This window comes from Symphalangus syndactylus, chromosome 23, assembly GCF_028878055.3.
Source record: "Symphalangus syndactylus isolate Jambi chromosome 23, NHGRI_mSymSyn1-v2.1_pri, whole genome shotgun sequence".
NCBI classification, from domain to species: Eukaryota; Metazoa; Chordata; class Mammalia; order Primates; family Hylobatidae; genus Symphalangus; species Symphalangus syndactylus.
In genome coordinates this window covers 70,435,999-70,453,579 of record NC_072445.2, presented here as the reverse complement: position 1 = coordinate 70,453,579, position 17,581 = coordinate 70,435,999, and the positions used below count along the sequence as shown (strand labels likewise).

The following is a 17,581-nucleotide window of genomic DNA, read 5'->3' as shown; positions in this document are numbered from 1 at the left end:
CCTGTCCAGAACCTGCAAGTCACAGAAGCTATAGGTTGCCCTTCTCCAGGCACAAGGAGGATAAAGCCCCAAAGCCACACATCTCATACACACATATGTGTACAGATGTTCAAGTGTGCAGCCATTCATGGCAGCCCTGTTTGTAATGGCAACAAATTGGAGCCAACCTACATATTCAGCAGAAGGGGAGTGGTCAGTGCTGGTTCATCCATATTAAGGAATACTCGGCAGCAATTCAACAAGAAAAGGAAGACGTCTGTGTATTCACAGGGTTAAGTCCACTGTTAAGAAAAAGAAGCAAGTTATAGGATGATACCCATCATATAATCACATTTATGTAAAGTTTAAATTCAATGATGTATTTCTGTATTACATTTATATGCATGATAATGCACAGATAAGGGTTTGAAAGGACCAGGCCAGACTCCTCAAACTGGTGATTTCCTAGAGAACTAGAATGGGAGGGAAGGGAGGGAAGGATGATGCCCACTTTTTCCTCTATTTAAAAAAAAAAAAAAATTATTGAATTTATTCGTCACAATAAGATCATGTTCAAGTATCTATTCGAGTGAAGAGAGGGGGAGAAAGAAGGGAAGGGGGTCTGTGGGCCATGCTCTGGGTGTCTGGTAGTGACAGGTAGATTTCATCTGATTGTTCAGGCCTGGCTGGAAGGCGATCTGTGTTTGTCTGCGCTGCGTTCATAGATGCATGTGTGATGCGTGTTGTCAGGCATGCTACATCCTGTTGTCCACGGCCGATTGGTACAAAGCAAAGTATGTCATCCACTTCATTTCAGTCATCTTAATCTTCAATCTTCAAAGGGAGGAGATGGCCCAAGACATGTCTTTACTGGTTTAGACTTTATTTCCTGTGTGCTCTATTTCTACCTGAGTGATTGGACACAAAATGAATCTGTGCCCTTTTTTAGGACTCACAGATCCCCGGGGGATACACCTTGAAGCACTGGGCAAGATTTCCTATTTGTGTTGGCCGTTGTTTCCAGCGTGGGTGAATTCAGCTATCTTACCGAAAAACACTGTGGGTGTCAAGTTGGTAGAAAGGTCCAAGTCTTTTGAAAACCAGTTGCTGTTTGACCTGGAATGGTTTTCAGATTGACAGTTGTTTCCAGCACACCTCAGTTGTTTTCATCTCTCTAGGAAAACCTCTTTGAAGCCACCCAGAATCAGTGGTACTTGCTGTACCAGAAGCTTACAGCAGCTTTCTTGTGTTGAGGCAAATTTGTTTGAAGCCAACCCCAGATTTAAATAGATATGACTCAAATAGAAATGATTATAGCAGGGATCGAAAACTGTCTAGTAATCGCTGTTTCTTGAAGCAAGCTGTATCGAGGTTTCTTGTGTGGCAGTCAGGTGTGTGAGAGCGGCCCTCCACCGGCTGGTCCTGCTGCCGCAGACTCACTTGCAAATGGAGCCCTAGAACTCCTGCATGGCTGGACTCAGAGGGCTTGAGATCTTCCAGTACTTAACTGAGTCTAGGGAGGACACGGTTTTTTAAATTTCTGAATCAAAGAACTCTTTTGGCCTGGCTTCCTAGAGGTGCCCTGTCCTTCAGCTGGGGACCTTGTCTCTGGGGCTCATGCTCACTGACCAGCCTCTCCTTACAACTGAAGACTTCTGCAGGGCGCTCTTCCTAGATGTTGCCTTCATGTTGAGTCCCGGTGTCTGAGCGTTTCCTCCTGACTGCTGTACTTGAGCAATCACCTGGCACCGGTGTGTGGAGGACTCTGCGTTCTTGGAGTGGGTTTCCTGGTTTGCATCTCACCCTGTCCACGGTGGGGAATGTGTGAGGGGCAAGATCTGCCAGGATCTCCAAACCAAGGTCTTGGGAGAAGCATGTAGCGCGTGGGCTCCTCCATGTTCCGACTGAGTGTAGTGTGCGTAGACACCACTGCTGCCAGGTTGCCTTTGGGTGCCAAAGTGCCTATCATAGATGGCACGGGCTCTGCCAGTCCATGCAAGGGCTGCATGGCCATGGGCTGGGAGATTTGGGGAAGACTTTGTAAAGAGAGGGGTGTTGAGGCAGCCTCATAGGACTAGTGCGGTTTGACTCAGTGGGGAGGGCGGGTGAGGGGTGTGTCTTCTGTAGGGTTAGTGCTTCAGGGCAGGTCAGGGACGGGGAGATGAGCCCCACCTGATGACAGAGTGGAGACGGTGGTCAGTACGGGTGAGGGTGGTGCTGTCTTCAGTTCTCCTTTTGGCTACGTTGGAAGTTGTTATCCCTCCAGACTCAGCAAACTTTTATTGAGCACCTACCTTGTCGCAGGTATTGGGGATAAAATACAAAGAGAAGTGAGATGTGTCCCAGCATTAAGGAGAGACAGGCGTGTAGATCCTTAAAAATGCATACCAGAGGCAAGGGCCCTGGGCACCCAGAGGAGGCGGCTAACACTGCAGGGCAGACAGCAAGGCTTCACCAAAGGTGAAAATTTGGTGTGGTCCTAAACGATCATAGAGGTTTGCCAGGCAGTGACGGAGATGACAGTTGAGTTGGAGGTGGGATTCTGGGGAGAGAAGGCAGTGCGTGCAGAGGTACAGGGTGCACTAAGGGATGGGGCATGCGAGGGGAGGTGTGTCCTGGCACTCTTGAGAGCTCACCAGGGTGGCCAGACTGGAAAAGCAGGCTCAGAGCAGATTAGCAAAGACATTGTTTGTTAAGCTGTGGAGTCTGAACTTCATCTTGCAGTAAGCAGAGACCCAGCAAAGATTCATGAACAAAGCCAGGTGACACATTCCGATTTCTTTTGCAGGATGTTGCCTCAAGGTTAGAGTGGAGTGAGGGAGGTGGGTACCGCAGAGACCCTCGAGAGCTCTTGAAGTAATCCTCGTTAGAAGTGATGAGGGTCTGAACCGGGATGCTGGGGACTGGATATTTTTTAGAAGTGAAAGAGTCAGATTTGATCTGAAAATCTCCCATAAAGTGACATAACAAGGTTGAAAATGAAAGAAGGGGAAAGATTCTCTAGCAAGAATCAAGCAAAAGGAAGATGGCATAGCGATAGTTTTTATGAGATAAAATGGAATTGAAAGCAAAAGAAAAAAATAATTAAAGAGGGAAACTACATTAAAAAAAAAGGAACCATCCATTAAGAAGTTACAACAGCCATAAACTCATCAGACACCTTCAAAATACGGAAAGAAAGTCATTTCTCAAGCTGGGGAGTCAGGAATGCCTGAAGGTACAGCTAATTAGGCTGTAAGTACCCATGGCTCTGCCACCCAGGGATGTGAGTGCTCCAGGAAACAGCCGGGTGGAAGAAAGGGACCAAGCTCAGTCATGGGTGGAAGGTTCATGTGATATTCATCAGTGGATAGAAATACAGGTCCAGGGCTCAGGAGAGAGGTCTAGGCTGGACATGAAGATTTGAGCATCACAGTATCACAGTGTATCTACATAGGAAGCTAAGCCATTGCTCTTAAACCATGCGAGAAAATGCTAGGGCAGCATGACTGGGGAATGACGGTGGGGCCATCCTCCAGCGTCTTGCTTTTATGTGGTATTATGCGATGGAATTTGCAGCCTGTGAACACATGATCTTGGAAGACACACATCTTTGTTACTCCTGTAACCCCTTGTGTGGGTTCTAGTTAGTCTCAGCTCTTCTGAGTACAGTCCTTGGGGTTCCCTCAGGGCACTCTGGCCCCAGTGTAGAGCTTGTGTTTTGCTTCCCCCAAGCTGAGATTCTGCAGCTTCTCATTCAGACTCCAACCCGAGAAGACCCTCGTGTTTGGCTGTTTTAGGTGCTGTGGACACTGGGAAGGGGAGGCTAGGTGACATGAATAGCAAGTCTGGAATGCTTTCAGAGGAGGTGCAATTCTGTAAGGAGTTTGAAAGAGAAGACAGGCTTAGCTTGGTAGAAACAACCAAGGAGAATGTCCGTGGAGAGCATCCACAGAGGGAAAGAGTGTTTCTCGTTCTGGGTCAGGACAGCACCGTGTGTGGCTGGCCGACTAGCAGAAAGCTTAAGCGTCATGGTGGTGGTGGTGACGGAAGAGGACATCTACTCCAGGGAGATTCCGTGGGTTGTGGCTGCTTGGTGGGGAGGGCCTTCGAGTCTGCAGTCAGAAGTTTGAATGGGAAGTTAAAGGGGTAGGTTGGTTAAGACCCAAAGCCGGGTTAAAGGGCTCTCTGGGCACCATTGTTGTTTTTAGCTGTAGGAAAATGTGCCCTAGTTTACCAAAGACTGGTTTAAGCAAACTGCTGTTTTCAGGTGCTCTGAATAATCACTGCCTGCCAAGCAATGCAGGTGGACCTTGTGTCTGCCCACACCTGCAAGGGAAGTGCTCCAATCTTATTTTAAAACTCTGAGAGTGAAGCAATAGCACCTAGCTAGTTTCATCACCTCATTACAGGCTGTGAACAAGCTCTGTCCATGCTTTTAAAAATGTGTTCCCCTCTGTGTGGCCAGACTCCCTGGGATGTTTTAAAGACGTGTGTGTGTGTGTGTGTGTGTGTGTGTGTGTGTGTGTGCGTGTGTGTGTGTTGAGGTGGACAGTATCAAACCCTAGGTTTGAATTGAGAAGTTATTTCCCTCCTTTCAGTTGTCACCGCAGCTACTGCCAGCGTCAAGTTTCAGCATTCATCACTGAGCAGGGGCATCGCCAGCTAGCTCTGGCCTTCTTTTCCCGTGGGAGAGCAAATGAAATGCATGGTGACAGTTCTGGGCATGGGAAGGAAGTAGGTGCATCTGAAATCTGAGTTACAGCTTCTTTCTCTTGAGGTCCAACTTTTCATTCTCAGATTTTTCCCCGGCTAGTGGGGGTTAGTCCACAAGGCCCTTGGCTCCTTCCGTGAGAGGTGCAGCCACTATCAGTGCAAGGAGAGGACGCGGGGAAGTGGCTCTTAGGGTGTCCCTTTGCCATCTTAGGATGGCTGCAAAGGCACAGATTTTCTTGTCAGTTTGTAACGCTGGGGTGAACAGAGCAGAGCTCAGACCTTGGCGTGAGACTCCTACTGTTGGAAATTATTCCTAAGCAGAGTTCAAGGATCATTTCAGCTGTACTGACCTGGGAGGAGGCAGAGCCTAGCTGGGGTAGAATAGGTACACATCAAATATATCTATTTTATGAAATACCTTGTTCCAGGAGATCAGCCCCACAGCACCCAAGTGGAAAGCAATTCGAAATCTCCTTTAGATGATTGTCAATGAGAGTAGGTCTAGAATGCAATTAAATTGCACTATGGAATGGCTCCACCCCATGCCCTGAAGAAGAAAAGATCTCATAGCTAGCAAAGGAGGATAACATTTCCAAGTGTTTTTGGCTTTTGGCTTCCTGGTTTTTAAGAACTGTTCCTTGAAGCTGAGGTTTCCGCCTTTTCGGATGAAAACCTCTGCAGCTGCCCCTACTTCAGCAGTGGGCTTGCAGCTGCGTGGCCACCCCAGTGAATGTCCTCTGGCCTGCTTGTTGGCCGGGGCACTCTCTTCTCCTGTGCTTCCACATGTGGGCTCTGACCAAGGTGACCTAGGGCCTCCTTCTGTGCCATGGTGCAAGAGGATGCAGCTGTCAAATAAAAATTGCCCATCAGACTGCTAGCAATGGCAGGCAGGGAGAGGGTGGAGGGCTTGGAGGAGTGCCGCCCTTCCTGGGTAGGCCTGGGAGCAGTGACCCGCTCATCCTTAATCAGAGCAAGGAACACGCTCCCCCACCCACACCTGCTGCCGCGAACATCAGGCAGTGGGTGCCGCAGAGCACAGGAATGCAGCACATCTCTAATATTAACTTGCTGCGTAACAGAGGGGTGTCCCTCCTGGTGTTGAGGAGAAACAGAAGAGCCGCTGTTCTCACTTCTCTCCACTCTCCCAACCCATGGACATTCTTTCTGCCCTGAACTCCCGTGGCCCTCACCATGTCCAGCCTCTGCATGTCTTGAGCCTCAGCCCTGCCCATGCAGAACTGGCCAGCCCTGGAGGGCAGCACGCTGCTCTGGATCAGTGTTTGCCTCTTTCTCAAAACAGCTTCTAGAGTGTGTTCCCAGAGGGAGGATGTGGTGTTCAGCTGGAGGGATCGTCCGTGCTGTTTAGAAAGGGCTTCCTAGATGCTGCAGATTGTGTCCAAGCCTGAAGACAAGCGGCAGTCTACAAAGCCCGTAACCCATCTGCAGCTGATGGACCCATTCCATCACCAGCGAGGGGCTCTGAGAGCTCACTGACTTAGCCAGCTGCAAAACAGGCACAATGTTCCCAGCAGCACTGTGTGCCTCCCTGGGGGAGGGAGCTGTGTTTAAGGCAGGCTGCCGCATCCTGCCAGGAGGGGGAGGCTGGCTCAGGGAAGTAGGTACAGCATACAGCTTGAAGAGCAGTGTGGCCCTCTCCCTGCTGGTGCCTGGAGAGTCATCTGCCCTGGGCTTCTGCATCCTGGTGTGTGCAGTGCTGTATCTGCTGGTAATTATGCAGATGGGATTGCCCTTGAGGGAGAGTTGCTGGCAAATCCTGTCAACTACCGTTTATTGAGCATCTACTGTGTTCTGGCATTGCACTTAGTATTTTTCACATGTCACATTGACTTTCCTTGTTTCAAGTCCTGTGTTCAAGGGAAATCCTTGTGTCCCTCTCTCTGCATCAGAGCAAAGGAGAACTGAGCACAGCTGCAGATTAAGAATGCTGCAATTCTAAGGTGGTGTGCTGTATCAGATGTCATTTAAATGGAGAAGACAAATGGGATGTGCAAAACAAGCTGTCACCATCAGAATGACTTTGTGCAATGGGACTGTCTAGACCGGGGCTTGGCACGCTTTGGCTGTCAAGGCCCAGGGAGTATTTGGGGCTTTGGGGACTTCTGCTGCAGCTACTGTAGCCTCCACCATGAGGTGAGGGGCCACAGACGATACGTGAATCAGTGGGCACAGCTGTGCCCCGTGAACATGGGCCCTAGTTCACCCACCCTGGGCTTCGCTGTTGGGAGCAGGAGTATTACTGAGAGGAAACTAAGAGCTTCCGGGAGCCCAGCCAGGTCGAAGCTTGGGGCTGGGTAGCCCCCAGTTTAATGCAGCCCCAGAAATGCCCAGCATCTTTGCCTTGTCTTTGCCTGTCATGGTTTTCCGCGTGGGAGCGTGCACCCACTGCGTCCAGCAGAGCCCCATTTACAGCTGGAGGAGAGTGAAGGTGGAGGTACGGGCCTGATGAGGCCTGGCACTGGCCAGCCCGCACTGGACGGTGACTCCAGGGCTGCCTGCAGGTGCCGTGGTCAGCCTGGGAGCAGTGCTGTCGGGGCGCATTGGGTTGGTGGCCACATGTTTAAAATTCTGAAATGGCATGTCCCTCCTCGTGCATTCCTTTCTTCCTTTGGAACCGTTTACAGGAGAGAGGTACCAGGAGACTGACAGACGATGACCACAGCCCTGGGCGTTCGAGGGATCTGGGTAGTCTAGTGAGAGACACTGGCCCTTCACACGCAGTGCCAGTCCTCTGTGCCCGGGCCATGCACCTGTGTGCTGCTGGTGGTCTGGGGGCCCAGCGTGGGGCTGAAGTCTGCTAAGCGGGAGGTCGAGGAGGCGAGGGAAGGCTCCACAGAGAGCCTGGTGGGTATGTCAGGGAGGTTTTACCGAGAAGAGCCACACAGAAAGCCTGTTCCAGAGAGAGAAGACCACAGGGACTTGGGGCAGGAAAGCACAGAACGTATGGGGAGACTAACAGCAGCCCAGGGTTGCTGGAGTTTGAGGAGCGAGGGGTGGTAGGAGGGAGATATCATGGATGTGAGGTCAGGAAGGGGGTTGTGGACAGATGTTGAAGCACTGTGAAAATGGGTCTTCCCTACTTTGCAGACAGAGAGGAGCCACTGAATATTTTTCAGCAGCTGAGATGTGTGATCAGATAATGTTTGTAAAAGATAAATTTTTCCCTAATGATACATACAGAGAATACTCCTGGAATATCTACTGCTGATTTCTAAGCAGCAGCTTTCACTCATGGCAATTTTTTGAGATGGGTTGTTCAGGATTCACCTTCATTAAGTAATACCACGGAATGCCTTGGTCTCAAGTGACTGCTGAAACTGGCCCAGTTTTCATGAGTCACAACTGTGTGCATCAGCAAGTCCTCCAGCTGAACTGAAAGCACCTGATAGGGCTTTCAGTGGTGAGATGGAGCTAGAGTGAATCTCCCTTGCTGCCTTCCCATAACCCAGCCCGTACTGGCTGGAGGAAATCCAACATTCTGACCGTGCCCACTTTAGTCTTGCACTGAAATATCTTGAACAAAAATAAGCTTTTGAGTTCTCATCTGTTGATCTGACAAGTCAAATATATGTTGGTTTTTGACTAACCTGAAAGAAGTCACAGGTGTTGGAAGTTTCTCATTTGCATTTTGTCTCACAGAATCAAACCAGAGGCTAAATCTTGTCTCTCCACTCTGACCTCCTGCTCCCTCCCCTCCCCATCAGTACCACAGAGTTCTTGGAAGTTATTATTTGTAGTATGGTTTCCTAAATTTAGCTGATGCAGGAAGAATCAGTGGCAAATGGGCACTTTAAGAAAATACATCTGCAGTTTAGAACCTGGACTTAAAACATGAATAATGCAGCCTAACTAAAGGAGCGTATTTATCTGCCATGGCAGTAATTTCTGCAGTAATTTATTTGGGACTTTTGCTGTGATGCAAACAAAAAAGAGAGGAGAGGTCTTGTCTGCTGGACCTTGCCTATTTTTTTGTGTTGACTTCCAGTACTTAGTCCATAGGCATACATAAGTTTTTCCAGGTGTAATCTTCCTTGGGATGGGATTTCGAATTCTGCTTTTTCCCTTTAACCTTACATAATTTCTACAAATGTTATAGGCTATGTGAAAGTCATACCTGGAGGAGAAATAATCAAAATGCATGTGCCAGGCACCGAGGTGGGCTTCCACGCACGTAAATGAGCATTTTCACATGCTTTCTGTGGAATAAAGACACCTTGCAAAGAGGAGACAGCTCATCAAACCTGCAGTGTGCATTGAAAAGCAATTTCAGGTCCGTGATTGCCATCTCCTGGGTCTACGATCTTCAAGAGTGTGGCCAGACGGTTTTCACAGTTTGCTTGCCGTGAGGTTTATATGAAAGTGCAGTAGTCAGATTCATAGAGATAGAAAGGTGAAAGGCGGTTCTCAGGGGCTGCAAGGAATGAGGAGTTATTACTTAATAGGTGCAGAGTTTTAGGAAAATGAAAAAGTCCTAGAGATGGGTGGTGGTGATGGTTGCACGACAGTGTGAATGTACTTAAGGCCACTGAACTGTACATCTTACATGGTTACGATGGTAAATCTTTTTTCTTTTTTCTTTTTTTTTTTGACACAGAGTCTCGCTGTGTCCCAGGCTGGAGTACAGTGGTGTGATCTTGGCTCACTGCAACCTCCACCTCCCGGGTTCAAGCTATTCTCCTGCCTCAGCCTCCTGAGTAGCTGGGATTACAAGTGCATGCCACCACGCCTGGCTAATTTTATTTTTTAGTAGAGACGGGGTTTTACCATGTTGGCCAGGCTGGTCTCGAACTCCTGACCTCGTGACTCACCTGCCTTGGTCTCCCAAAGTGCTGGGATTACAGGCATGAGCCACCACACCCAGCCTACGATGATAAATCTTACATGTATTTTACCACAAAATAGTGTAGAGAGAGGTTGTCTCCAGTGAGAGAGTCTTCTGCTGTGTGTTTCTCATCATAATGTTATAAGCTGTGAACTTGCTTCTGATCAGGGAGGAGTGGTTCAAATTTAAATTTGGCTTTTAATTCTTTTTTTTTTTTTTTTTTTTCAGGGTCAGGCTTCTGGGAATGTGGTGAAAGTAGCTCTTGAGAGGTCACTGGCTGGTTTCACTCAGTTGTTAATTGTGGTAGAGGGTCAGTGTGAATACAGAGTGTTTGTACAGGGGCCACACAGGCCGGTGCAGCAGGGCACCCGGCACCTCCCTCATGGGACTCATGGTCAAATAGCAGACACCATTGCTGGAGGAGGCCCCTCCTGGGCTCACCCATACTGTCACTGCTGCCTCACAGGCTGAGATGAGAAACCAGGGCTTCTAGTGCTGACATGTTTATTAGCAGCCAAAATGACGTTTCCATTGCATGGTTTCCTGATCGTGGCCCTTGAGAACTTGCTCTCTTCCTCCTTGTGTTTTGAACGGGCTCCTGCAGGGATCCAGTTCTGTCCTGTAACTGGTTTCTGTTGGCTTTGAGGGGAGAGAGACATGGCTTCTGAAGGGCTTATCTTCCTTGTGGAGAGTAGAATGTCAGCTGGGCTCTTGAGAAGACAAGACTCTCCTTCTTAGAACGCCTCAGAAAGAAAAGAACAGTGAATGTTAGAATCACACTTGAAACAAGCGAGAGTTTGATCTCTTTCTTTACCAGTCGTGAAATCAGAGCCTTGGCCCTGCTTTTCAGGGACCTGCCTCCGTATCGTTTTAAGTGTAATCTTTAGTTTCAGGCCCAAAGAAAGGTAAAAACCTTACTTTTGGTGGTTACTATGCTTGTTGAAACAGAAAACTGAGAAGTATTTAGAACTTTTGAGAAGATGGACTTAGGCAGCTCTAAGCTCTGGTTTGAAGAGCCTCTGGAATACTTTCTGAACTTTCTTCTCCTCCAAATGATGTCTGTTGTTTCTTTCAAAACGTAAACACAAAACCTTCACTAGAAAGCTTTCCTTAGCAGATCCCCCATCTCTCCTGCCTCTTTCCTGCGTCTTCCAAATTTTTACATCACATGGCTTTATACCAGTTGTTTTATACTAATTGTTTTATACATGCTGCTTGGCATAGTAGTATTCAGTGCACACCTGATCCCCTCAACACGGGTAGAGACTGTTCCTTACTTCTTCCCCCTTGTCCTCTCTCTGGTGCTCACTTCGTCATGTTACGCCACTTAAAGTGCCATAATCAGCTGCTGTTTCTTTGTCCTCATAGAAATCATGATGGTCTTGAAGCAGACACAGAGCCTGTTTTTCTTAACTGAGCTTGTTTTTGCGTTTCAGTGTACTCGAGATTGAAGCACCATAACTTGACATTTAATAGCCTCATAAAACTGTAACGTTAATTGGCTTTCCACCAATCCACTTTTTTGGAACATCATGGAAAGTGCTGAATTCTTATTTATTTAGTGAGAATTTTATTGCAACAGGGAGACAACCCATTTTATCTTTACTTTTTCAAATATTAGAGGTGGTATGAAGGAGTGAATACCTTATAGAAAACACTGTACTAATGGAAACATTGCTGCTATTTTTATTACTTACAAATTTTTCAGATTGTTCTAGAATTTTTTTTTTTTTTTTTTTGAGACTCTCGCTCTGTCGCCCAGGCTGGAGTGCAGTGGCTCAATCTCGGCTCACTGCAAGCTCTGCCTCCCGGGTTCACGCCATTCTCCTGTCTCAGCCTCTCCAAGTAGCTGGGACTACAGGCGCCCGCCACCACGCCCGGCTAATTTTTTGTATTTTTAGTAGAGACGGGGTTTCACCGTGGTCTCGATCTCCTGACCTCGTGATCCGCCCGCCTCGGCCTCCCAAAGTGCTGGAATTACAAGCGTGAGCCACCGCGCCCGGCCTGTTCTAGAATTTTTATTGCTTTTTTTAACCTCCAAGTTTGTTATACTTTCCATAATTTATCTAAACATATCCTATCCTTTATTTCTATTTCTAGAAACTTCAAAACCGGAGAGTGGTCCTATCTCGAGGACCTATTTGGTGAAACCTCCTATTCCACATCACATTAAAACATTTGCAGAACTTATTCATTAGTACTAGGATACTTTTAAGTGGGCCCAGCTTTCTTGTGGCACTGGGGGACCCATGCTGCTTTCTGAATTAGTAATTAACTGTCATGTGTAGTAATACACATGTGCAGGTATCTGAAGCTGTTTTAAGGTAACTCAAATTCTGTAGTCTGTGGCTTGGAAGAGACTTTTCATGCTTTGTTAATAACTAAACCAAGATAAATAGATGTTCTTAGGTGGCGAGCAGCTGAACCTTTTTGACAGTTTTGACTCCTTCCTTGACTGAGTTTGCATATTCTTATTGCGGATCACGCCGACCAGCTCTCAGCTGCGTCCTGTTCCAGTGACCAGGAGGGACCCTGGTGTCCCTCGAGCATGTGTGGGTGGCTTGCCGTTTGCATGGTGTGGGCTGAAGCCCAGCTCTTGTGTCGTGGTCACTGGGACAAACGATGGTGCTTTACAGTATTTTTCTTTCCTCACACTCATCTCGCAGTGTGGTCTTTGTGTTCGTTGTTCTCATCCTCTGTCTCATCACTCCGCAGACATTTCAGTGAGTGCCTGCTGTGTGCCAGGCACCCTTGCAGGGAAGCTTGTTATCATTGCTGTTGTGATTCTGTCTTGGGCAGAATATAATCTTGACTCAGGTTTTCTATTTTTATCTGTCCTGCCTTAACAGCAGGGGGTCCCCAAATTGTGGTTGGGAGCCATTTTGTTCCTCTTTAGAGGATTCACAGATGGGAAGCTGCAGCTCCACACGCCCACCCCAGCGAATGTGGGCAGGGGCCAGCATGGCCAAGAGCTGCCTCCTCATCCTGGGTGGTTCCCAGATGGAGAGATAGCCTTTGCCATCTTCCTGTGGGTAGATTCTCGTGCCCACCTGACAAGGTGCTCCTGCCTCATGGGATCAGCCTGAGTTGGTCCTTTTGTGCATCAGGTGCCACAAAGGGGAACACAACCACACATGGAGACTGCCCATAGGAAGCACAATACTGTCCAGTCCCACAGCTGGTATTTACAGCCAGCAAAGAGCTATTCAGCAGACCCTCTGTCCATTCTCTTCCTGTCCTTTTTTTTTTTCCTTCCTCTCGATATATAGACTAGGCTGATTTTAGATTCTGCTAGAATAAAGTGGCTGTCAGTCAACATCTGTGACAGGCGGGCATTTCCATCTTGTCTTAAGCTTCCTTGCCAGATGGAGGTCGCTGACACTGAAGATGGCACCAGAAGGGAAGGTGGGAACTTGAGACTCCTTCTGGTCTCTCTGGAGGTGCTGGTCTCCAAGGAGGGTGGAGGAAGAGTGTGGGAGGAAAGGATTTCACAAGCTTCTGGACTGATCGACTGCCAACTCTCACTTAAGAGTAAAAGGAAAGAAGTGAATGAGTCATTTCAATGGTGGCTGCAGGAGGTGATCAATGTATGTGCATCTATACCAACAAGCTTGTTTGGCCTCCACGAAGAAAAGGACTGAAATTACTTTTAACAATAATATTTCCTGTTCCATTTGTTTTCCCTTGAAGTCCCAGCTGTAAAACCTTCTCGATTTGAAGATACTTTCGAGTGTGTTCCCAGCAGAGCACAGCCCACAGGCCCAGGAGAAATGAGGACAGAGACAGGAAGAGGCAACTGGGGATGACAAAGCGAAGGCAAAGGAGGGCAAAGGAGGGAGAAGCTGCTGCCTCACTTTCCTCTTCCACCAGCAGATTCTAAATTAACCCTTGGCATGGTCGAAGCCCATTTGGTCTTAAGTGAGATGTTCCCATATGGGATAAACAGCAGTAAAAGTCATCTCCTTCGAGACCCAAAAGGGCCTTTATTGGAAGGTGTAAAGATTGATTCAAAGCTGGAAACAAATATACAGAAACTGGGTGGGGGAATGTTTTTCTGACCCCTCATCATTGTGGATGAGGCAAGCGGGAATTCTCTCACTTAGTTGCGGTGAACAGATCCTGCTCTGACCCAGTTTCAGCAGGAAACTGAGCTCTCACTAAGAGAGATTCAAAGCTCATGGTTCCCTCAGAATAGATGGAGAACAGGCTTTCGGCTGAAGTTCAGGAGCGATTCCCAGAAAACTGGCCCCAAGCTCAGCGCCCGCTTTGCCCTGAGCCAGCCCACCCCTGCCCCAGCAAATCACATGTGCTCTCCCCCGCTCTGCGCCCACGGAGCCCACGTGCGCTTCCTGGATCCCACTCAGTAGCTGCCGATCCGACTCCTGAGGGTGTATCCTTGGATCCATGAAGCCAGGTGGGGAGTCCCTAATCGCAAGGGAGGTTGGGACATGAAGTGTATCTGGCGCCTGTATTGGAAAAGTAGGACTCACAATGTCAGGAACTATTAAAATGTGTAGGAGGCGTGGAAGGATTAGGGGCAGCTACACATTTAGTTGTTCCTATTAGCAAATACAGCACAGAAATTCCTAACAATAGGAGTTCATGGTAAAAGTTTAATTAAATGCAAAAATTATTTGTGACTCGTTACTGAAGATGTGTTGCGTTGTAACTCCATCTTCTGGGAAACCTGAGGTTGTCTGTGTGACTCTTCTACCTATCTGTGCTTTTATTCTCCAAGATTGGTTACTTTTCCAGTGTCTGATGTGCACCCCCAATATTGTCTGTGACGTGGTGGCAAGATGCTGTGAGATTAGGCAGTTAAGAGAGGAATAATTTAAAAATGATCCATCTAATTCTTCATCAGGCTATAATCTCTTACAAAGAGAATATCAGATTTTTATGTTTTGTGTTTCTACTTGACAGAGCTTTTGAAACATTATTTCAGTCCCTCTGAAAGAGAAACAGCCAGTTTTTTTTTAATACATCTCAAATTTAGCATGCCTGTTGTAGCATGGATTTACATAAACCTTTTTCTGAGTTTTATAGAGGAGTATATGAAGTTTATTTTTTTCAAATTTGGCCATTCTTTAAAAAAGAAAAAAGTATTTTTGTTTGATATATAAACCTTTATTGTCCTGAAAAGCAAGCAAAATAAAACAAATTATCCCTAGGGTAAAGGTTGTATTGGTGCATCAGTGAAATTGTAGCTGTCATGATACTAAAATTGATGTAGAAAGCTGTCATGTGACATTATAGTTTTCACTCATTATGTTAAGATTTTTACGACCAGTGCTTCCTTTTTGAACATTCAGAATCCTAAATGAAATATATAAAAAATTTGGAATATATAAACTAATATCTGAGATGCTGGTTTTGAAAGTAGTTGAAACTTACTGAAAAGTACTCAACTATTTCACTTTTTTGATGTGCCCTTTGAATTTTGCGTAAACCTACAAGCTGTTTGCAAACCAAAGCAGGATTATTTGTACGCATGGTCACGGAAAATAACCAGGAACTTTAATTAGTTTTTCTGCAGTTCCTTGGCAACAAAAGACGAGTGAAAAACTTCTCCTTTTTATTTTTTTATTTTTTGACCTGAGTAAATAGTTCCTTAAATACTTTTCTCCACTGAGTTTCATGTTTTTATTTTTATGTATTTACTTTTTATTATTCTACAGGGAGTTAAATACCTGTGCATCCCAGCAGCGGATTCACCATCTCAAAACCTGTAAGTTTCTTTTTTCTGTATTATTTGGAGACATTTAAAAAAATGAATAGAGGATGGTAAAGTCAGAGAAGTAGAAGATTGTGAAGTCGTCAGAGCTCATGGGACCCTTGCTGACCCTGCCAGGGAAGAGGCTGTGAACCTACAGAAGTCAACGCTGGGCAGGCTGGGATGAGCTGTGGCAGGAGGCTCCTTGTGGTTGACTGGTCCTTCCATTATGCAGAGAGACTCATGGGATGTCCACAAGAAGGGTCTGATGTTTAAAAAGAATACCTTAAACCTTTAGTATGCTCATCTTTCCTCTGGAAATAAAACCGTAAAGGATTTGTTGGGTTCTGTCTAAAGCAGCGCTGTCCAATAGAAATAGATAGTGAGCCACAAATGGGCAATTTTAAATTTTCTAGGAGCCACATTTTAAACAGCAAACAGAAACAGGCAACATTAATTCTAATAATATATTTTACTTAATCCAGTCTATCTAAAATATTATTTTGATATGTACTCAATATAAAAAATTAATGAGCAGTTTATGTCCTTCTTTCATACGAAGTCTGGGGACTCTGGTGTGCTGTTTCATACTTAGCACATCCCAGTTCAGACCAGCTGTGTTTCCAGGGCTTGAGAACCCCAGGAGGCCGGCGGCTGCCTTATGGGACAGCGTGCTGCTAAGGCCTGGCTGAGTTGAAAGACTAGGTCGTTCTGGCTTAGGAAAGTCCAGTCCTCTATTTCTTCATAGCCGAATAAACCTTTGATGTCATTTTAACTCTGTTTGCACCTGTAGAGAGATTCATAATTGCTCCCTTTTCCGTATTGGAGAAACCGTGTGGAGACAGATAGGGTTAGGATTTGGCAAGATAAGGGATAGGGCTCTGGAGACCCATGGCAGCTACGGCTTTAGCAATCCCTCTTGGCTGTATAGAAGGGACCTGGAAATACCATGATGTGGAGTAGATTACAGTTTTCCTGAAGCACAAATTTGACTTGTGCAGGCTGAAAGGCTAGGGCTGGAAGTAAAGTACTTAGCAGCCCATGCCGCTGAGTCCAGCTTCTGATTCTCAGGTTGGCCCAGGGCTATATGCCACAGGTCAAAGACACAGCAACCCTCCTAGAACTATGTGTTACTGCATTTCACAGGGACGTTGTAGGCTGTGGTGAAGTTTGTGAATTTGGGAGTCCTCAGGCTTGTCTGGATTCACCTTTTATGCCCCAAGCATGCACACCCTACGAATCAGGAGTGCAGACCGTGTGCCCCGATGTTCAGGATCCTCGGTGTGCCACCACCCTGGGAGTTACTGAACGCCGGCCATCAGCCGACCTTGAGTCTTCACTGGGGCAGAGCAGAGAAATCACAGGTTATGCAATAATTTTGTGAGATCTACCTTTTTGGGAAAAAAGAATAGAGCTGGAGTAAGATGGGTTGACATGGGAAAAGTGAGGTGGTAGATCAGGAGGGGAATGGGAGGTGGGAAGCTGGAGCCGCTGTGTGCTCCCCCGGGGGGTAGATCAGGAGGGGAATGGGAGGTGGGAAGCTAGAGCCACTGTGTGCTCCCCAGGGGCTGTGCTTCCACATGCACTCTTGATATTTCACAGAAAGGTGAACCTTTAAGATTGAGGATGGTGGAGGAGGGATTTTCCTAGGAAAACAGAGTAGCACTCTAGGCCTGGAAGGAGGAGACGCAGCATTAGAGAACTTCCTTGGTTACTAGTCGTGTCAAGAAACAGAAGTGGTTGGAAGGCATGGTGCACACGGAAGGAAGTGAGCCACGGCCTTTCTCTGAAGACCATAGCAATCTTCTGCCCATGTTTTGGTGGCTATTTTTAGAATGGTTGCTTTGCTCTTATCTCAAACCGAGATTCTGACATGCTATTGAACTTGTCAGTACCTGATTGGCAATTTGATTCTTTAGAAGAAAAACTCAGATGTGACCCACTCTGGGCTCTGGACATCTGCTGTCAGTGCAGGTGGCTACCTGTCCTTGAGCTGTCCCCAATGCGTCTCAGCTTTGCTAGGAGCCGAGTGCCGTCTTTGTCTGTGACAGTGACCTGATTTAAGCGTGGAGTGGCCCCTTGCACTATAGACAAGTAAGCAGTAGGTGTAGATGTTAGAAAATCTCAACTGTAAAGCCAGTTACACCTACCTTGGGCGGGTCATTTTAACCCATCTACACCTCCATTCTCCCACCTGAAAATGCCTGCCCTCAGGGGTTTTGGAGGCAAGGTCATGTATGTGAAGGTGTTCTCTGTGAACCCTGAGCACTTGTAAAAATGAGTCTGTTTTTACTCAGTGTATATTAATCTATCTTGAGAGTTACAGAAAAGGTAGTTGCAATAACACGTTTTGG

The 17,581-nt window shown here is 46.9% G+C and overlaps 1 protein-coding gene across 14 annotated transcripts in view; it reads left to right on the top strand.

Moving 5' to 3' along the window:
* Positions 1 to 17,581, top strand: part of DUSP22 (dual specificity phosphatase 22) — a 58,672-nt gene that overhangs the window by 27,696 nt on the left and 13,395 nt on the right. For 10 of the 14 annotated variants that reach the window (XM_063632697.1, XM_063632701.1, XM_055262778.2 and 7 more), the window contains one exon: positions 15,193 to 15,242. The exons of 1 other annotated variant lie outside the window; for it this stretch is intronic. Coding sequence is in view for 8 of the 13 variants with exons in the window: in XM_063632701.1 (XP_063488771.1) it covers positions 15,193 to 15,242 (50 nt within the window). In the remaining 5 variants the exon portion in view is untranslated. Of the gene's footprint in view, positions 1 to 1,350; positions 1,731 to 2,181; positions 2,284 to 15,192; positions 15,243 to 16,373; positions 16,592 to 17,581 lie in introns of those variants that run through there. 3 more of the 14 variants (XM_063632688.1, XM_063632699.1, XM_063632698.1) reach the window with 3 other exon arrangements.